This window comes from Myxocyprinus asiaticus, chromosome 36 (assembly GCF_019703515.2).
Source record: "Myxocyprinus asiaticus isolate MX2 ecotype Aquarium Trade chromosome 36, UBuf_Myxa_2, whole genome shotgun sequence".
Classification (NCBI taxonomy): Eukaryota; Metazoa; Chordata; class Actinopteri; order Cypriniformes; family Catostomidae; genus Myxocyprinus; species Myxocyprinus asiaticus.
The window spans coordinates 30,809,644-30,832,021 of NC_059379.1; the positions used below are offsets into that span (position 1 = coordinate 30,809,644).

General features: G+C 39.6%; 1 protein-coding gene across 2 annotated transcripts in view; it reads right to left on the minus strand.

Moving 5' to 3' along the window:
• The window catches only part of LOC127427382 (eukaryotic translation initiation factor 3 subunit C-like), a 31,553-nt gene that overhangs the window by 2,202 nt on the left and 6,973 nt on the right, over positions 1–22,378 (minus strand). For both annotated transcript variants that reach the window (XM_051674972.1, XM_051674971.1), the window contains exons 3-19: positions 22,272–22,337; positions 21,689–21,878; positions 21,465–21,590; positions 21,323–21,374; positions 21,088–21,212; positions 9,976–10,115; positions 9,630–9,884; positions 8,988–9,129; positions 8,781–8,906; positions 3,382–3,475; positions 3,083–3,270; positions 2,624–2,848; positions 2,342–2,533; positions 1,047–1,218; positions 770–929; positions 216–281; positions 22–109 (exon numbers count right to left, since the gene is read on the minus strand). In XM_051674972.1, coding sequence (XP_051530932.1) covers positions 22–109; positions 216–281; positions 770–929; positions 1,047–1,218; positions 2,342–2,533; positions 2,624–2,848; positions 3,083–3,270; positions 3,382–3,475; positions 8,781–8,906; positions 8,988–9,129; positions 9,630–9,884; positions 9,976–10,115; positions 21,088–21,212; positions 21,323–21,374; positions 21,465–21,590; positions 21,689–21,878; positions 22,272–22,337 — 2,407 coding nt within the window. The remainder of the gene's footprint in view (positions 1–21; positions 110–215; positions 282–769; positions 930–1,046; positions 1,219–2,341; positions 2,534–2,623; positions 2,849–3,082; positions 3,271–3,381; positions 3,476–8,780; positions 8,907–8,987; positions 9,130–9,629; positions 9,885–9,975; positions 10,116–21,087; positions 21,213–21,322; positions 21,375–21,464; positions 21,591–21,688; positions 21,879–22,271; positions 22,338–22,378) is intronic.

The window sequence follows — 22,378 nt, forward strand, 5'->3', positions numbered from 1 at the left end:
AGCTGTAAAAAGGACTTTTACCATGAGCTCTTCATTGATGATCATCTTGCTGATAATACTATGTACTGTAGGTAACTCCAGCTCAAACATCTCTGACAGAGTCGCCATACTGTAGAACAGAAGGAGAGAGAGAAATAGTCGAAATATTTTACAGTTCAGTTCATTTAGACATAGACTGCAACTTGTTTTACAGGTTAAGTGTTGATAACATGTACCTGATTGAGTCATACACGCTACTGTAGGTGAAAAGGTACGTGCGCAACGACTCCTCTTGAATCTTCCTGTAAGTTATTAGTGGGGGAAAAAAGTTGAAAAAATAAATACAAAATAGATTACATTTACAGTGGCCCCAAAAAACATTTGGACACTTAAGTCACACCATGTACGAATGTCAGCCCATTGAGAATATATCAAACCAAGTGGCATCTGCAAACAAAACCTTCTAGACATTTTTTCTCAGAGCTAACTTTTCTGAGCCATTTTTGAAATTTCAACTAGTCCTAATATTATTTTTAGTGGATGTATATAGTCAGTTCCCCTCAAGTTCACACAGATGTCCTAGCAGAGTAACCACAAGTGTAGTTCATCACATTAACTCTGGACATGTTACACAAATTCCTTGTGCTGTCTTTCTTCAAATTAAAAGCCACTTGCTTTGTTATTTTGTTATCTAATGCAGTGACATTCATATATTTATAAGTACAAATACTTTTTGGAGCAACTGTGAATGAGGCAAAAATTAACACCTCCAGCTTCACTAAGTCTCTACCTGACGAGCATTTCGCGCACACGCTGAGTTTCTGGGAACAGATCCCATACTTTGCTGTTCATTTTCTCATTAATGATGAAGGTATGGCAGGTCCTCCAGTCACCCATCTTCATGGCTTTGCTAGCAGCCACGACATGCTCCCTCATGCTCTCAGGAGGGCCTGTGGAGGACAGAGAAAGAAGGTCAGTGCAAAGCTGGCTGTCTTTCACCGACATCAGATGACTGCTGATTTCGATTTCCCATCTGCCACTTTTTTTCTCCTTTCTCTCTCACCCACCCAGTAGTGGCTGTCTCTCGCCCACCCTCAGCTGGTGGTGGAACTGTTTGCTGATCATCCTGCGGCGGGCATCAAACTCGTGGGCCGCCATGTAAGGGATCTCCAGCAGCATGGCAGATACCAGGTACACGCACTCCAAAAGCTCCAGATTAATGTGCATGTGGAATGGCACCTGAGAAATTCAAATGTGTCAGACATGAAACTAGCTACCATACTGCTACAGAGCTTTTTTTTTTTTTTTTAAATGACCACTTGAAAATGTAAAAAAAAAAAAAAAAAAAAAAAAACACTTTAAGACCACAAACACCATAAAGCAGACAACACGGTAGAAACTGACCATATAGGCCATGACGGTCAATATTTTTATAATCAAATTACATGATAATTAATTGAATTAATTGCATATATGAATATCTGCTGAGAAAGCCCCTCAAATATCAATAATTCATTATATATTAGATAATTACATATAGTTATATTTAAATGATGATAATAAAACAAATATGATAATACAGATAATTAAAATGCATCACATCATTGTTGAAGTAAAGCATTGACAAGACGATAAAAAAAGTGGCTTTAGAGGGCAATATATTGTTTATTTCCATCTTATTGAATATAAGTATATCATTGGCCAATAGTTTACAGCAATCCATTTTGCAATTAAATTAATCAATTGGGCCGAGCTTTTGGAGAGTCTCACTTTGGTTGTGTCACGTCGTAAACACAGCATTTTTAGGTCACTGTGTCTAGTTGAACGTAGTTTGAAACTTAGAAATACACATCTCGAGATCCCTGCATTTCGAATTGCGCTCCGCCCAGCTGTGTGTGGTTTGTTCTCTGTACAGCTGCACATGGACTATAGCCGGAGTTTCGCTTACTGCCCCCTGCTGAAAACAGGCGGTACTTCAAGCTTGAATTGCTCAGATGGTAGGAATATTCCTTGTTATGGTCTGGGACATGATAAATTGCATGATTTTTTTATAAGCAATATTTTTTAAACAATTAAAATCGCACTGAATTAATGCATTAAATCGACAGCCGTAATATTATTATAAAAAGATCATATTGGTCGAAAGAAAAAAAGGCAACAATTTAAACTTTATGAACCCTTTACAGCTACTACCTAAACATTTCAGAGCTTCCTGAATCAAACTGTTACAAGACGAACACGAATGTCAGTGAATTCAAATCACTACTCTTGTGATCTTTACAACAGAAACCCGCTGATATTCCAGAGTGTGCATATTTCCCTCTAATCATTAGTTTTGAATGCTAATGAGATGTGGATTTACCTGTCGCCTCTTCTCAATCTTCTCCTGTTCGGCGTTTCTCTCCTGCATATTCCTCATAAGGAGTCCCTGTCCCAGCAGCTCTTTGGCTCTTCCGCTAGACTGGATGTCCAGTAGGGCATTGTGGGCATCTTTAATCATGCCCTGACGGAACGCACAGATACCCAGCTGCACCATAGTCCTGTTGTACAGGATCTGAAAGAGGGCACAAATCAATGAGCAACCCCGATTCAATTCACACTTAGCAGTCCTGTTAATGGATCATGCGTAACACCGTGTGTGTACCTGGACAGGTGGGTCGGCGTGCTGGATGTTGTCTTGTAGATGGCTCATGAGCATGAGATCTCTGGCCTGGTACCAGCGGCTGTGCAGGGCATGATGGTAGATGTGGCACAGGATGGCGCAGGTGCGGATACGGTCTGTGCGGTCCTTGGCATAGATAAACTTACACAAACGGTCCATGATGACAGCACTGTCCTCTCCCTCACTCTCCTCCTGATCCTGCTCGGACTACCAGGAAACAAGAGAGTGAGGGCAAAGGTTAAGCATGAACATTCAGAGTATTTTAAACTCATTGGCCACATTAATGCAATAAAGGAAATGCTTTCACTGCAGTTTTTGGTGCAAAATTTTGTTCTTTGCAAGGGGGAGCTCCCTCCATCATTGGTTCTAAATACAAACTAAAAAAAAAAGCATTAGTAGTGCTCTAACAATGTCATAATGTATTTCTATGAAGACACTCACTTTAGTCTCTCCCTGTAGGCCCAGGCTGCGACGATGAGCTTTGTAGTCAAACTTGTAGTAAGTGTGCATGATCCTGCGAAGGTAGATGCGGCAAACTTCCTCTTTGCTGCCTTTAGACTCCAGATACTGCAGCAGACGGTCAATGATGCCACACGCACGGCTCTCATCCTTCAGGTTATCAACATACTCTGCAAGAGCACGAGAGTCACCAGCATCAGGACACACAGACAATAGTGTAGGACTTTCCAAATGAGTTTACAGCTGCCCTGTTATGTGGCAGAAATAAGCATCTAACTCACCCTGCGAGTGAGGGTCTGTGTTCTGCATGATTTTGGTGAACTCCTCATCCATCCTCTCCACCAGAGTCAGAATACAGCCACGCACACGGAACGGCTGAAGAGAGGAAAAACACTTGTTATTTTTAAACATTAAATTTAAACTAATATGAAAAGCCATTCACAATCCATTGTATTGTATTTCCCATGAATTTCGGCAAGAAACATGATATTTAATGAGAAAAAAAAAAAGTAGGACGGGACATAGTTTTATCCACTGGGATATATATGCAAAATATATATATTTTTTTATAACAGCTTAATTACTAAAAGTGTATAGGGTCATTAAAGACGCGATGTAATAGTGTCACTTTTTTACACTTCCATAAATCATATTTTTAATGCTCATTTCATATCTATTCCAGTTGTCAGTTGTCTATTCAAGTTAACTATCACAGGATATATACTTCATTGTTTATTACAAGACAAATGAGAACATGACTACTATATCAAGCTGATTTTCTGTGACAATGGTGAATTATCAGCAGGGTTCCTACAGATGCTTCAAAGTTAAATTCAAGGACTTTTCATGCACATTTTTATTTGTTTTCAAGGACTATGCTCGAGATGTCATTACAAGGAATTCTTTATTTGTTCATTTTACATAAAAATATTTTATTTATTCAGTTAATTTATTTGTATAAAACACCACTTACTACAAGTGCAACATATCTCAATGAGCATCTATAACTACATATTCTCTCAGTAACAATTCTTGGCTCATTCATGATGAAATTAATGTGCAACTGTAGTGCGATCCCTTACAACGCACTTCACATTCCAACAAAAGTGAATAACTGGGTCCGTAAACAGTAGTCCATATGACTCGTGCTGTGCTCCATGTTTTCTAAAGTCACACAACAGATTTATGAGAGGAACTGACTGAAATTGCAAATGGGTCATTCTCCAAAAATTTTGACTTTCCAACTTATAAAATATTGACATTTTTTGTTCAGTTCAGTTTTTGCCTATAAATGCTGAGGGTAAACATTCTGTAACATATTGACATTCATTTTTATTCATTTAATTTTGTTTCACGAATGAAGCAAGTTAACACGAAGTTAACACTAATGAGTTAAATGGGTTACACCACATTTTGAGGGTTCAATGGGGTACAACACCAAATATTTTTGTGTGAAAATACTGACCTTAAAAATTATTTAACAACTTTTTGTATTTAAAGATTTTTAAAGCATAAAAACATGATTTAGGGACAAACATTCTTTTGAAATGATTTAAATTATTAATAATAATTTTGTTTTGCTTTTTTGCACACTTGTTCGGCCTGCATTAATGCTTTTATTAAAAACAAGTACAAAATAAATAAATAACTTTACATGTCATTGAAGTGGTGTAACAGATGAAGGGGACAACAGACAATTTCAAATATATTTTCTAAAACATTTGCAAAACAGTGTCAAGCCATTTCATATCATTAAAGGTTAGGTTATAGAATGATACCTTTTATTTATTTTACCTATTTGAAAGCTTTTTCATGACTATAAAAGCCAAGGGACATGTTTGTCAACATATTTTGATATTGACCCAAATGTTGTCAGAAATAACCTATTTTGTGAGACACAAAGCTGTCTTTACACAAGGGGGCGCTAGCAACTCACAAAACTGAATCCTCCATTGATCTGCATTCAAATCTCATCTCATTTTTTCACTCTGAAGAGTAATTTTAAATTAAAGCTGATAGTTGCAAGGATTCATACTTGTTAAATCCACCCCAGCAGTATCTATAAAATATATTTTTAAATCCTCCAGGAACACTTGATTGTGATTGGCCCATTCTGAACAGCGCTGCCAAAAGTAACAGGTGCCACCTGACAGTGCAGTCTATGCGCTGCCTGCTTCAGCAGGGGTCTAGTGGTCTGTTGACGTGTTTTTCCAAAAATAAATGAATACATTTCATTTATTAAATGATTTAAACAACGTATTTTACGATTTCATACAATTCAAGAACTTTTTAAGCACCTCTTGGTAAAAATGGCTGTTTTCAAGGATTTTCCAGGACTTTAATTTGAAAAAGCCAAATTCAAGCACCTTGTACGAACCCCGATTATCAGTATTCCACATGCGTGTACAAATACATATTATACTATACTCTTATGCTATTTCATACTCAAGGTGGCGTATGACTGACATTTAACATTGCTATTTCATGAAGAACCAATATGGAAGTAAACTATAGCAAGAACACCACATGAACAGTATGATTTGGCTATTACGAAGGCAAATTTGAGCCTAAAAGATTTGCATGTGTAGAGTAAGATTTGTAAAAGCAGAAATCAAATTGCAAGCGTACAAAATATTGTGGAGGTGGGGGAGGGGTCGAGCGCTGATTTGTGAATGGTGAGCGAGACCGGGGATGAGAGGGGAAAGGAGTTTTTACTAACAGCTGTTCTGTGTTGTAGTGAGAGGTGACAGAGATAAAAGGGAGCTAAGAGCCACAGAGGAGAGAGTGATACACGTTGGAGTTGTGTGTGTTTTTGTTTATTTGGAAATTTTTCGTTAGTACACTGAAAAGTGCTCTAAAAATAAAAGTCGAGAGAAGGTGGAAATTTGTTGGCTCCCTCTTCCTCATTTCGGACGTGTGACAAGAACGTGTTACAAATATATTGCATGCACACAGAACATTTTGAAAAGGTGTAAATCAAGTTGCAAGCGTAAGAAAAAAATATTTGCAAAAATGTATTACTTTGCATAAGTGTAAATCACGTGTTGTGAATCTGTCACTTCATATTAACGCAAAAGCTATTTAATCTGGATTCTTTTGACACAGTTTAGCAGGTAGACCCGCCATGAGTAGTGAGAAATTTGTGCAAAAAGTGTAAGCGCAACAAAACAGAGGTTGGGAACATTGCATATCAAATTATTTCTAGAAAATATTTTCTCCACAAACACAAGTCATTTACACTTTTTTAATAGTTTATTTTTACGTATACAGACTGATTTTACATGGTCAATTCTTTTTTCTGTTCATGACACCCTTCTATGCTTCCATAAAGCTGATTGCAGGTTTGCAAGTTATTGGAATTCTTCAGAACAATACAGATCAAATTTATTTCATGTTAATATAAAGTTACAGATTCACAACACATGATTTACACTTATGCAAAGCATTGAAATATTGCAAATCTATTTTTCTTACGCTTGCAACTTGATTTACACTTTCACAAATCTTACTATGTGCATGCAAAGATTTTGACATTATCTTTATAACTATTGCCATTTGGGTATACTACTGAAATTATGTAAGTTGTGCGTCTATTTAGACTTAAAAAGTGCCTGAGAAAATACTAAGGGTGTAATGATCCATCGATCTGGATCAATGCATTGATCAATTAACCAATGATGCGATGCCATCGATACAATGCATAAAGATCGATGTTTATTTTTTTAAGATGCACCTTTATTTTAATGCTCTAATGCCAGCCACATCCATGCACAATTTCGTCATACGATGCAGCAACCTTATGATATTCATCTCGTTTTATTAGCACTAAATATGCCTTTCATGTGGGATACGGATGTGCGGAGTGATTGAAGTTGCGCTCTTCTCTATCCGTGCGCGCGCGTCAACAGGGCTGCGAGCTCCGGTGACAGGATAGCGTGGAGCAGCTCACATGCGTGATTAAATCAGGCTTCCCTCAGTATGGTGCCGCATGTGACACATTTGAATTCTACACGAGAATTTTCACTTTGAAAGCTTTAAAATTATAAATGTCAATTTATAGTCTGTCAAGTTTTGTCAATGCCAAACAGCTAAAGAGCCCCGATATTCTGAACAGTGCTGAAGAGGGAGAAAACACCTGCCCTGCTGCACCAACATCAATTACAAGACTTTTCACATCTTCACATCAACACCCTTACTAACATTTAATCACAGTAAATTGTAAAATAATTTTTCAATACAACCGTGTAAGAAAAAAAGAAAAGAAAAAAAAAAACACGGATAAAAAAAACACCCACAACAGGAGAGTAAGTATTTTGGATCGAAAGACTTGCTTGATTATTGTAGAGGTGACAATTTGTCACTGACGTGATAACTCATTCCACAAGGCAATGAGCTGTCATCAACCAATTGATGGTCACTTGTATGTGATTGTATAACTATATACACCGATCAGCCACAACATTAAAACCACCTGCCTAATATTGTGTAGGTCTCCCTCGTGCCGCCAAAACAGCGCCAACCCGCATCTCAGAATAGCATTGAGATATTCTTCTCATCACAATTGTACAGAGTGGTTATCTGAGTTAGCGTAGACTTTTTCAGTTCGAACCATTCTGGTCATTCTCAGTGGACCTCTACATCAACAAGGCATTTCCATCCGCAGAACTGCGGCTCACTGGATGTTTTTTGTTTTTGGCACCATTCTGAGTAAATTCTAGAGGCTGTTTTGCATGAAAATCCCAGGAGATCAGCAGTTACAGAAATACTCAAACCAGTCTGTCCAGCACCAACAATCATCCATACGATTATCTAATCAGCCAATATTGTGGCAGCAGTGAAGTGCATAAAATCATTCAGATACGGGTCAGGAGCTTCAGTTAATGTTCACATCAACCATCAGAATGGGGAAAAAATTTGATAATGTGATCTCAGTGATTTGGACCGTGGTATGATTGTTGGTGCCAGACGGGCTGGTTTGAGTGTTTCTGTAACTGCTAGAACTAGAATTGACTCAGAATGGTGCCAAAAACAAACAAAAAATCCAGTGAGTGGCAATCTTGTGGATAAAAATGCCTTATTGATGAGAGAGGTCAATCTGTATTAACTGAAGTACCTTATTTTGTTGTGGATGTTCCAATGTGGATACTGGATTTGCACTTTTCAGAGAGCTAAATAAAATATTAAAATTATATTTTGGTTGCATTTTTTGACAAATGTAATTGATTGTGTAAAATAGACACATAATATCGATTGCAGGCCCCTGAATTGAATAAAAATCATATTGTGGCAGATTTTGAGGTATTGGCAAACATCGGATCGCTGGCTAAGCGAATCGATACAAGATCTATTGTGAAGAAACTGGTGATTTACACCCCTAGAAAATGCAGCTTATTTGTTGTGTAACTTAATATGTGTTTGACAGCCAGTGGTGTCTCATGAAATTTTAGTGTGGAAGTAATGAATCCTGTTCTGTATTTGTAGCATCATCTCTTTCATATATGAAAGAGAAGTCTTGAAAATGTTTTGAAATTTTGACACTATCTGGACATTCTGTAGAACCATTTGCGATAGATATAGGTGCTGGGTCTCTAAAGACCCAAGGTATGTACCATACTAATGTTTGGCTAAACACCCATGCACTAACTTAATATAGGACACACAGAAAGAAAATGATGCTGACCTGGTCAGAGATGGCAAGGTTTTCGCTGTCCTCTGCAATGTTTTCTCCAATGAAGATGTTATTGTTGTTAAACAGGATGTCCAGTAGCTCATCGATGCAGTCCAGACACTTTTTCCACATCTCCGCCTGAACAGGAGAGAAAGAGGGTATGTAAGTTGAGAACGGTCAACAACTGGAATAGCGCAAGCTTGCCTGAGAGATGATCACCTTCATGAAGGCAGCCAGGTTGGGGTTGTAGTCATACAGGGAGGCGATGATGTTGAACTTGATCTTGACAAGGATGCCCTCACCGAGGTTATTCTCATTAGAGATGCCTGAGAGAGCGTGAAGGAGCTCAATCTGAGCAGCTCTGCAGGACAAAAACAAAAAACAAAAAACAAAAAAAAAGAAATATATAAGTCTGCCTTGTTTAAATTAATGCTGCATCCGCAGCATGTCTGAATTACAAGCCGACTAATAACAAAACATTCATGTCCTTAATTTATTAATTTCAGAAACATGGCTTCAACGTAAAGTTCATCACGAATTTCTAAATGGTATCATGAAGATTTACCATTTGACAAGCTGAACCAAGAATATGCCAAAAGTTTAAGAATTTCTTCATTATAATCTCAGGACTATATTCATGCCATTGTATGTATTAACTGCATTTTTTTTTTTTTTTTATTAAAATAAGATTGAAAAAAATAAATAATGATATCATATTAAATAACATTATCATTTGTATGTATTAGCTAATAACTACGGTTTAAGATAAAAATACACACCTCCCAAAAACTCTCAACGCTAAGATTTTAGACATACAACCCATAATTTTATTCATTAATACACTACTGAATGAGCTCATACCTGTCTGTTCCTTTCTTGCCTCGTGCCTGCAGGATCTCATTGAGTTTCTTGACCACAACAGCATTGTTGATCTCTGTGCCTTTAGCAAACATCTTGGGCTTCTCCTTCACCAACGGCACACCTCCCTTCACCTTCTCCCATCCTCCCTCTTCAGCCTCTCCTTCTTCCTCAATATCTTCCTCCGCTCGCTCCTTCTTCTTGACTCTCTTCTTCCTACCATCCTTCTTATGGTCTGAATGCTTGCCTTCAGTAGTTCTGTGAAGGCGAGGGACAAAGAGATGATTTGAACATGAATGGGTAGATGAACACGGTAGAAGAATAAATATCTTGAGGTTGAAGCACATACTTTTTGAGGAAGGCCCCAGCCAGTGTTGCTGCACCTCCTTCATTGCCTTCACTCTCGCTGCCGCTGTCCACTGATTCAGAGCCCCAGTCTTGATCATCATCATCATCATCATCATCTTCATCACTCTCTGAGTCTTCATTCTAAAACAAAGACAAAGTGTCGAATGATGTACACCCGATCAATGAAGTGTGACTTTGGACAAAAGATTGGACAATTTGTTGAATACTCTTAAAGCAATAGATCGCAAAAAATGAAAATGTTGTGATTGTTAACTCATCCTCATGTCATGCTGTTATTTTTTTCTGTGGAACACAAAGGAGACTTTTTTCAAGAATCTTCATACAGCTCTTTTCCAAAAAACAAGTTCATATTGACTAGAGGTCGACCAATAGTGGATTTTGCCATTATCGATAAGTAAGGTGGTGGGAAAGGCCAATAGTTTTTAAAACTGATGAATAGAATGTCAAAAAAAAAAAAATCGTATTCTTTTCTTACTATGACAGGGACAGACAAAGAGTCCTGCATGAATAAACAATTTTGTTTGATTGGTTTGATTTGGTGTATAGTGCGGGACTTAAGTATAAGCAAGCCCAAAATGAGCCTGGTTAGCTCAGTGGTAAAATATGCTGGCTACCACCCCTGGAGTTCGCTAGCTCGCTAGTTCGAATCCAGGGCGTGCTGAGCGACTCCAGCCAGGTCTCCTAAGCAACCAAATTGGCCGGATGCTAGGGAGGGTTGAGTCACATGGGGTAAAATCCTCGTGGTCGCTATAATGTGGGCCGTTCTCGGTGGGGCACGTGGTGAGTTGAGTGTGGTTGCCGCGGTGGATGGCGTGAAGCCTCCACACGCGCTATGTCTCCGTGGCAACACGCTCAACAAGCCACGTGATAAGATGCGCGGGTTGATGGTCTCAGACGTGGCGGCAACCGGGATTCATCCTCCGCCACCCGGACTGAGGTGAATCACTACGCGACCACGAGGACTTAAAAGCACATTGGGAACTGGGCATTCCAAATTGGGAGAGAGAGAAAAAAGAAAAAAAAGAAAATAGCAACTGTCGCCATAGATTTTTGCCAATAACAATAGTTCCACAAAAAGCAACTATCGGCACCAATATATCGGTTTTACCGATGAATCGGTCTACCTCTATTATTGACCACATTTGTCACACAACACCCCCCCACCCCCCAAAACAAACAATAATACTAAATAAAAAAAAACACCATAATCACTGTCCAAGTCCAACTTCTGCACTATATTCTAAGTCTTCTAAAGCCATACAAATTGTGTGACAGAACAAAATGTTTAAATTAGTACGAATCTGCTGCAGCTTGAAATCAATTATGGTGGCAGTAATCAGTTTTGGCATCAATAATGTTTACACGAGACAATTTTAATATTTAATTAATTTTATTTACATTTTAGGCAATTTAATGCATTTTATTTATTAAATATCTAATTTATTTTATTATAATATTATTTATTTTATTATAATATTATTTATTTTATTAGAATATAAAAACATTTTCTGGAGCATCACAGATATTGTCCCTATGAACTGCAGTTTAGTATGGAAAAGAGCTGTGTGACAATCCTTCACATTTCCCTTCTGTATTCCACAGAACACTAAAATACATTTGTTAACATGAACTAACAAGGAACAATCATTTTACACCAATTATTCATTCGGAGTGACTATTAGCAACCACCTGCCACACAGCGCGGCTATTTGCACCCCAATAGACTATTGGAAACAGAAATTTACAAAAAACTGTGTTGTAAGTGTCGCTGCAGTGGCGTGGGGCGTACAGTCTAGAGGGGGTCCAATAAAATCTATGCCAAATTTTGAATTGTATAAGACGCACCCTTGCATCACTAGATGCAGACTTAACGTTTTTAAGAATCTTAGCCCACACTCCTTCCTCCAATGCCAAGTTGAAATCTTTCTCCCATACTCTCTTGAGAGAAGTTAAGGCTCCGTCCCCCATACTCTGAATTAACAGGTACACTGATGCCTCATGACCTTTTCCAAAAGCCGCAATCACCTCTCCCAAAGCATCTGCCTCCTTAGGGGGATGTGTGCTACTCCCAAAAATTGTGCAAAGCAGGTGGCGCAGTTGTAAATACCTATAAAACTGAAGTCTGGGGATCCCAAAATGTTGGACCAAGTTTTCAAACGATCTCAACACACCACTTTCATATAGGTCACCGAGTGTAGCAACCCCCCTCACAATCCATTCCGGCCAACAGAAAGGAGACTTTCCAATACACAGTCTTGGGTTCTGCCATATGCTCGAGGCAGCATTTAAATAAGTGTCCAATTTAAACAATCTGGACACTTTAGTCCATACAGAGTGTAAATGCGAAATAACGGGGTGTAACTTAACTTTTCCGATTAGTTTGATAGAGATACTTTGTAATGGCGAAATAGGGGCAAGAACTGCCTGTTCAATAACAAACCAGGGAGGGGCTCTCTCAGGTGGAAGTGACCAGTGAGCCAAATGTCTAAGACTGAACGCATAGTAATAAACAAAATCTTGGGAAGGCCTAGCCCTCCTTTGTCTACCGGCCTACGTAACTTATTAAAATGAAATCTGGGACGTTTACCATTCCAAATGAAGGACTTCGCTATGCTATCAAATTCCTTGAAATAAGAGAGGGGGACATCTACAGGGAGAGATTGTAGCAGGTAGTTAAATTTTGGAATACAATTCATTTTAATAACATTAACCTTCCCAATCATTGATAAATGTAATGAAGCTCACCTGCTGACATCGCTCGAAAACCTTTTTATTAAAGGGTCAAAATTAACACTAACTAAATCGGACAAATTTGCTGATAAAGGGGAATAAAATCCCCAAATACTTAATGCCCTGTTTGGGCCACTGGAAGGCGCCCGGCTGGAAAGCCATTACTGGACAGTACGCTGTCAGCGCCAAAGCTTCGGATTTAGCCCAACTGACTTTGTATCCTGAGAACTTGGAAAAGGAATTCATAATTCTGTGGAGGCAAGGCAAAGATCTAGTAGGTTCAGAGACAAATAATAAAATATCATCTGCGTAAAGCAGAAGCTTATGCGGCACACCTCCCACCACCACCCCTGGAAAATCATCCTCCTTTCTTATCGTGGCTGCTAATGGTTCCAGGGCAAGACAGAACAATAATGGGGAAAGAGGGCAACCCTGCCGAGTGCCCCTATTCAAAGTAAAATAATCTGAGATTAATCCATTTGTTTGTACCGCTGCTACAGGGTGTCTATAAAGTAACTTAATCCAACCAATAAATGTACTCCCGAACCCGTATATTTCCAAAATCTTAAAAAGATAATCCCATTCTACCATATCAAAGGCCTTTTCGGCATCAAGTGAGATGGCAGCGATTGGACATTGTTCATTCGCCACTGACCACATAATATTGATGAGACGCCTGATGTTATCAGAAGAGCTGCGACCCCGAATAAACCCCACCTCATCTATATGTATAAGTGATGTCATAACTTAATCGATTAGCCGAAATTTTTGACAATATTTTTACATCTAGTTGGATCAGGGAAATTGGACGGTAACTTTTACACTCATTTGGATCTTTGTCTTTTTTAAGAATCAGACTGATCCGGGCTTGTGTCATGGTTGGAGGAAGTTTTCCATTCTTTAATGATTCAGTATAAACTTCTAACAAAAGTGGAGCCAGTTCTGTAGCATAGGATCTAAAAAATTCTGCGGCAAAACCATCTGGCCCCAGAGCCTTGCTAGTAGGTAGGGACTTAATTACCTCGTCAAGCTCCTCCAAGGTTATCTCAGAATCAAGAGTTTTTTTGCTTAATCGTCAGTTTAGGAAGATCTAATGGTTCCACAAAGTTTCTAATATCTTCATCAGTAGACGAAGACGTGGAACTATAAAGATCAATATAGAACTCTTTAAAGGCATTATTAATATAATGGCTGAGGTGAATATTTCACCACCAGCAGATTTCACTGAGGGAATGGTAGAAAAAGACTCTCTCTGCTTTATATATCTAGCCAAAAGCTTCCCTGCTTTGTCACCTGACACAAAGTATGACTGTCTTGCCCTGAATAACCAAAACTCCACTTTCCGTGACAAAATAGTATTATATCTATATTTCATTCGGGTCAATTCTCTGAGGCCATCAGCTGAAATACGGCGCTTCAGCTCTGCCTCTGCACTTTTAATATTTCCTTCCAACTCCAGAAGTTATTGTGCTTTGGATTTTTTGATGAATGAGGCATACTGAATGATCCGACCCCTAAGAACCGCCTTAAATGCCTCCCAAGCCACGCCCACAGAGGATACTGTTGGTCTCCATATAAACACTGATTTCAGTCTTTAACATTTGTTGGAAATCAGGATTTTGCAGAAGGGATACATTAAGGCACCAACTATATAATTTATTTTTCTCTGTATGTGACAACACCACTAAACTCACCAGGGCATTATCTGAGACTAAAATGTTTCCAATTGAGCAGTCAACAACAGATGAAATGAGGGATTGGATATCAAAAAAAAAAAATATATATTCTAAAATAAATATTATGGACTGATGAAAAAAATGTATAGTCCCTACCGGACGGGTTCAAAAGTCTCCAAATATCCGAAAGACCAAGATTTTTACACATCCTGTGAAGTGTCAATGTTGCTCTAGGGGGCTTACATACTTTTGCTTCACTATGATCAAGGATTGAGTCCATCAAAAGATTAAAGTCTCCTCCCAATATTATATCATGAGGGGTGCCAGCGGTTTGCAACATCCCTTCAAGATCTATAAAAAAGCCCTGATCATCAGCGTTAGTTGCGTAAATATTAGCCAAAATCAACCTTTGCCCTTGAATTTCATCTAAAACAATAATGACTCTTCCTAATTTATCTTTAATCTGCTTGAGACATTTGAATTGTAGATGTTTATTTACCAATATAATGACTCCCTTGCTCTTACTTGAGCCAGCACTAAAGAAAACATGTCCACCCCATATCTTCCCAAATTTTTCATCTTCCTGCGGGGAGAGATGCGTTTCTTGAAGAAACACTATATCATATTTCTTACGTTTAAGAAAAGTAATAACCTTCCTTCTTTTTATGGGGTGCCCCAACCCATTTACATTCCATGTGGTGCAATAGTACACTTATATTAACAATTGACATATTGATATAATAGAAAAAATAAATTGTGTGCCAAAAACAAAATTATGAAGACCACATTCCCCATTAGTGAAACAATCAAACCCCGAACATCCCCCCAAACAAAACAAACAGAAAAAAGAAAAACGTACACATTAAACCCGCGCAGGACAGCGCCAACCGGCGACAATCCCTCTAAACTCAAAAGGTCCATGAACGCCCGAGTCCCCACGAAAACTTTGCCATCGGATTGCTCAATTTTGTGAGGCAAAATTACATAACAGAAAATACTTTGTGAAATAAACCCAGTCAATAGGAAGAATGAACACAAAGAATGTGTAGATTCATTCACAGAACTGTCTCAAAGGTGTGATCTTCCACAAAACAAATTCCAGCTGATATAAAATGTTCAGATTCCTCGGACAGACAAACAAATGATCAGTGAGCCAGCTGTTATGAGTTCAACGGATGACGTAATAATTTCAATGTCTTGGAAAAAAAAAAAAAAAACACAGGCAACAGGAGTAATAAGCACCAAGAACAAACAGATGAATCATCAGCTGTTCCAAACAGAACAAGCTTCAGCGGCGGAACCAATACAAAAAGAAACAAAACCGGCATCCCGGTTCCCCGGATGATCGAGTCAATTTACTCAGAGGCTGCATAAAAGTATATACCATGACTTACACAATCCGTCAGCTTTATAAAAGACATCCTTTGTGTGAGCATGTAGATATTTTGCGGTCATCCATAGTGTCCACTCTCAATCTGTCCGGGAACTTAAATGCAAAAGTTTCTTCAAGGAAAGTGTTATTCACAAAACAAGCTCCAGCCGCATGGCGGAGCCAACGCAAAAAAACTAAAATGTCGCCCAGCTTCCTCAAGAGTTAGTACAGCGAGTCAGGCCCACTAACATGAGAAACATCCAATGGTTTACTCAGACATTGATTCTATAAAAGATATTGCCTTGATTTGGACATGTGAATACTTTGCGACCAACCTTCGTTTCTATTCTCAGTTTGGCAGGAAACAGAGCAAACGAGATCTTTTTCGGGAAAAACTCGTCTAGGAATTTCACCATATCTCTGCCCTCCTCATGCTCAGGAATTCCAACAATTCGAACGTTATTCCTGCGGTTTCTATTCTCAAGATCTTCAAGCTTTTCAAGGAGATGTTCCAGATCAACTTTGGTCGCGGGCGAATTAGCAGTTAATTCCCTCTCCGAAGATTACAGAAAATAGATTCATTTTTCAACATCAGTCATTCTTGTAGCTAACTCAGAGAATTTTGTTTCCATCAGCGTAATCGATTGACGTATTAAAGTGAGATCCTCCAAGTCAGCAAGAATCTCCGTCAACATCACCGACATGTTGGACAACTGACGCTGGATTCCTTCTCCCGCCGCGCCATCCAAATCGAGTCCCCGGTCTGTAGGCCTGTTGGGGCTTTCATCCTGAACACGTAAGTGTCTTTTAATGTCTCCAGAGCCCGAGGATTTTGACTTCTTTGCCATGTTTTGCAACAAAAGGCAAATGTGCAACTGGGTGTATCAAATTTTACCAGATTTTAACATGAGAATAATCGAAAATTCAGCAAAGTGCGCAGAGCTCGTTGCTCACACATCCGCTCCTTGCATGGCGTCACCCACTCTCCCATCGTTAACTTTTGTAAGGGAATGTTAGGCTTACACCAAGGACAAGAGTGGCGCGTTGCATCAAAAGTAATAGAACCCCATTATAATCAATGATGCTGTCTACTCTGGAAGCGTCCGTTGCGCCGACAATAAACGGGTGTCCCGTTCCATTTCGCACGTGCTGGCGCTACTACACAAATTAAACGGTTTAGAATGTTTGTGTTGATGCATACAGTGTAGACAGCCTCAAGTCATTGTGGCATGTCAATAGACGCACCAAGTGTAGACAGGGTGTTAGGTTTAGGGGTAGGGGTTTGTGTAGTGTGTCTATAGGACTCTAAATAAACAATTAACACACTGTGGTGATGCCCCTTTACGGTGTTATTATTTAATAAGGAGTGCAAATAGTATCTGCCACTATTTGCACTGGGGTGCAAATAGGATCTACCTTTATTTGCACCAGGGTGCAAAGAACATCTGCCTAATTAATTGTGGTTAGTGTTAATTGCAACATATACTAATACTTTTTTACATTTTTTATTATAAGTTACATGTGCTAACATTAGTTAACACCACCAACTCTAGAAGCATGTGGCAGGGAATTAACATCATCACGGACTTTAAAGGGAATAAAAACTCCGCCATGAACACCGCTGCCTCTCTCCCGGATGAGCTAAATACTTTTTATGCTCGTTTTGAGGGAAATAACACCGCCTGGAGAGAGCTCTCGCGGCTGAAGCTACAGAGGTTAGTTCACTCTCCATCTCTGTAGCGGATGTAACCCGATCCTTCCGACGGGTGAATATCCGCAAAGCCGCGGGCCCAGACGGCATTCCAGGCCGCGTCAGAGCGTGCGCGAACCAGCTGGCTGGTGTTTTTACGGACATTTTCAACCTTTCCCTCTCTTTGTCTGTAGTCCCCACATGCTTTAAAACATCCACCACTGTGCCTGTTCCAAAACAATCCAAAATCACTTGCTTAAATGACTGGCGTCCTGTTGCTCTGACCCCCATCATCAGCAAATGCTTTGAGAGACTAATCAGAGACTATATCTGCTCTGTGCTGCCTCCCTCACTGGACCCATTGCAGTTTGCTTACCGCAACAACCGCTCCACTGATGATGCCATTGCATCTACAATACACACTGCTCTCTCCCACCTGGAAAAAAAGAACACTTATGTGAGAATGCTGTTTGTAGACTACAGCTCAGCATTCAACACCATAGTGCCCTCCAAGCTAGATGAGAAACTCCGGGCTCTGGGCTTAAACAGCTCGCTGTGCAGTTGGATCCTGGACTTCCTGTCAAGCAGACGCCAGGTGGTTAGAATAGGCAGCAACATCTCCTCATCACTGACCCTCAACACTGGAGCCCCACAGGGATGTGTTCTCATCCCACTACTGTATTCCTTGGACACACATGACTGTGTGGCAACACATAGCTCCAATGCCATCATTAAGTTTGCTGATGACACGACGGTGGTAGGTCTGATCACTGACAATGATGAAACAGCCTACAGAGAGGAGGTGCACACTCTGACACACTGGTGTCAGGAGCACAACCTCTCCCTCAACGTCAGTAAGACAAAGGAGCTTGTGGTGGACTTCAGGAGAAAAGACAGAGAACACAGTCCCATCACCATCAATGGAGCACCAGTGGAGAGAGTCAGCAGCTTCAAGTTCCTGGGTGTCCACATCACTGAGGAACTCACATGGTCCATCCACATTGAAGTCGTTGTGAAGAAGGCTCATCAGTGCCTCTTCTTCCTGAGACGGCTGAGGAAGTTTGGAATGAACCGCCACATCCTCACACGGTTCTACACCTGCACTGCAGAGAGCATCCTGACTGGCTGCATCTCCGCCTGGTACGGCAATAGCACCGCCCACAACCGCAAAGCACCGCAAAGGGTGGTGCGAACTGCCAGACACATCATCGGAGGTGAGCTTCCCTCCCTCCAGGAAATATATACAAGGCGGTGTGTGAAAAAAGCTCGGAGGATCATCAGAGACTCCAGCCACCCGAGCCATGGGCTGTTCTCACTGCTACCATCAGGTAGGCGGTATCGCAGCATCAGGACCCGCACCAGCCGACTTCATAATAGCTTCTTCCCCCAAGCAATCAGACTTTTGAACTCTTGATCTCCCACGATCAAATACATCAGCACTGCACTTTATTACCCTTACTCTTATATCTCACACCGGACTGTCATAAATTATATTATTATTATATTATATTCTCTCTTAATAACTGACTATCAACCGACAGCTGAATGTCAATACAGTACAATACTGTACATTCTATATATACTTTTTTATATATTTTATTTTTATTGAATAATGTGTATCTGTATAGTGCGTATTGTATACTGTACTGTGTATGTTATTATTTGTATATTGTTGAGTGTAATTATGTGTATATCAGATGTTTAAATTGTGTTGTGTTAATTGATGTTATTGTAAATTGGTACTGTCTCATCACTGTCACGACTGCTATGTTGATCGGAACTGCACCCAAGAATTTCACACACCATTGCACTTGTGTATATGGCTGTGTGACAATAAAGTGATTTGATCTGATTTTAATAAATGATGAACGAACATGAACTAACAATGATCAATTATATATTTTTTTTCTAATTAACATCAACTAATATTAAATATAGCTGCAAGCGGCGATGGTCGGGGGCCAAGCAAGTATGGCGAGATGACCAAAATAATCAAATTTTACAGAAAAGATCCTGTGGGTGCTGTGGACACAGCTATTTTGGTGTGACTATTCAACTGCTTTGAGCACCATTGTAAAAAAATTAAGATATAGCATCCCCTAGTTTAAAAAAATAAATGAAACTTGGCATGTTACCTCAGAGTGTTCACTTGTCCATGTGTACAAGATTTTGTTAAGTTTGAAAATTGTGCTCACAAGCTACAGGCTAATTAGTCATTATAGGCCACGCCCCAAAACTCATTTGTATATATCTTCGGAATAATTTGACATTAAAATTCTTTGAACATATTTTTGTCAAGAGGGTCTGTAGATGAAGTATACCAAGTTTCGTGCGAATCAGACAAACAGCCTAGGACGAGTTCGAAAAAGTAGGTTTTTCAAATAAATCGAAGTTGTAGAAAATGTTTGTTGCGGAAATGGAAATTCAAGTAACCGTATGATTTATGGGCACTGATGTATTTAGAAAAGTTTTAGAATTGTATACCAGCCTATACGGTTCCGGATATATTAGCAAAAACGTGAATTAGCTAATTATAGCACCAACGTGTGGCCGATTGTTGTGAAATTTGTTATACCACTGCATGTAGACACCCTGCTTGTGTGTAGTAAGTTTCATAACCATCAGCCCTTCCCAATATGAGTTATTAGGTGCTGAAATTTGATTGGTCGCTGGCACCCATATTTGTTCATTTGTCAAATCGATTTTTTAAGAATATGTTAGCACTTGAATCAAAGAAGATGCATATTTAATTTGAACTTTGTCACTCATACGGCTGAGAAGTGATGAGTTTTTATTTGTTGTAGTGCCCCCTAGAGGCAGAACTGTAATGTCCTGCTGACTACGCATACCGAGCTTGGTTACGTTTGGAGTTTACGTTGAGTAGATATTGATCAATTACTCAAATCGCATTCGACTGAAGGAACTGTTTGCTAATATATCTGGAACGATTCAACTTATCGAAATTCTTTGAACAAACTTTTATCGGGGGGGGGGTCTATAGATGATGTATGCTAAATTCCATGCCAATTGGACAAACTGTCTAGGAAGAGTTAGAAAAAGTAGGTTTTTTTATTTATTAAAAATGCCGGAAATATAGACGGAATTATAGACGGAAATGAAATAAGACATTCTGTAGGGCCTGATCCAAGGAATCAGAGAAAAAAATAATTTTGATTTTAGCCCTCACAGTTGCGGAGATATGAGCCAAAACGTGAAAGTGCTTATTATAGTGCCACCTAGAGTGTGCGTGTATGCGCCTGAGTAGCGGTCTGGATTTGGGACCATCCTGCCAAGTTTGATGTCTCTAGGACTTACGGCCTTTGCTGCCCATTTGCTTTTAGTGCAGTAAAATAAGAAGAAGAAATACAATAGGGTTCCAGCACCTTTGGTGCTTGGCCCCCTAATAAATACTGTAAAAATATATTGTTCATTGTTAGTTCATGATGCACAATGCATTTACTAATGTTGACAAATATAACATTATTAAGTGCTACAAAAAACAGCATACAGGATTAGAATGTCATGAGGGTGATTAAACAATGACAAAATGATCATTTTGGGTGAAATATTCCTTTCAGTACCTGACCTATTTGAGCTAAACTGGGTTAGGTGTTTTGGACTTACAGCTGCACCCTTGAGGAACTTGCTGGCCTCTGGGCCTTTCTTCTCCTCTTCTTGAGGCTTCTTCATGAAGTTCTTGGCTGTAACGCCTTCATTTTCTTCATCATCATCGCTCTCTGAGGATGCTCCTGCACATCACGCAAGCAGAGAAAGCACAAGGGAGAAGAGTTTAAAAAACAACTTCACAATAACCTATAGCAGATGAAAGATAAATACAATGAGGGGAAAAAAAACTAACCGCTCTCAATGTCATCCTTCTCTTCCTCTTCATCAGCTGACTGCTCTGGGTTCTGAAACAAAGCAAAAGAAACATGCAGCTATATGCCCTTAAACATGCCCTTATCTCATACAGAAATGGCATTTGGGCCACTGTTCAGTACCTCTTTGTAACTGGCAATTTCTGCCTCGAAGTCTCTGTTGTATTTGCGGATCTTCTGCCGTAGCGTGCTCAGGGCTTTGGCGTTGTTTTTGTTCATCTTCTTTTTCCCTTCCTTGTCCTCCCATAACTAACGAGAAAGAAAAAGTTGTTCACACCTGATCAAGAGACATACACAGTGAATCATGTGACTTCCTTTTGGATGAATCTCTGGTATCTTCTACAAACCTGATTGACGTATTCCTCCAGATCAGCTAGCAGACGGATGTAGAACTGAGGCACGCCCTCTTTGTCAACGATGGTTTTACTTTTGAGGAACGCTCGACACAACTGCTCAAACTCCTCCAGACATTTGGACATGTCTCGAATCTTCATGGCATTGCGGATGGTTTTGATCAAGTTGGTGAGCTCCTCAAACCTGGAAAGAATGGGAGAGGTATGGACGTCAGGTGCGAGAGTTTTTTTAATTGACGCTCCACTGAATTACAAAAAGAGGTTTTGGACATGAAAAAAAGCATCACTGAGGGGCATGAAATACTACTAAAGCTGAACAATACTGATAAAATGCAACTCTACAAACACAAGAACAATTCCTGAAAAGCTTGCGGTGAAACAGCCTTTTGGGTTGGCCAACAAATTAATTTTGCGACTGAACAGCTCTACAGTAATACCAACAGAGTGCAGATCCATAGTGTTGATAAAGTCAAAAGCAATTATTAATTTTATTATCATGTCCTCATCTTTGGCAAATGCTGGAGATGCCTTGCCACCAAGATTATTAAACTGATACAAGTGTACATACTGTACTCACCTCTTGTCCTTGGCACTGCGTACCACTCTCTTTGTGTCCTCCTCATCATCACTCAGCAACAGGGCCCTATGGAAAAACAATCAGAGTCAACTACTGCATCACAAAAG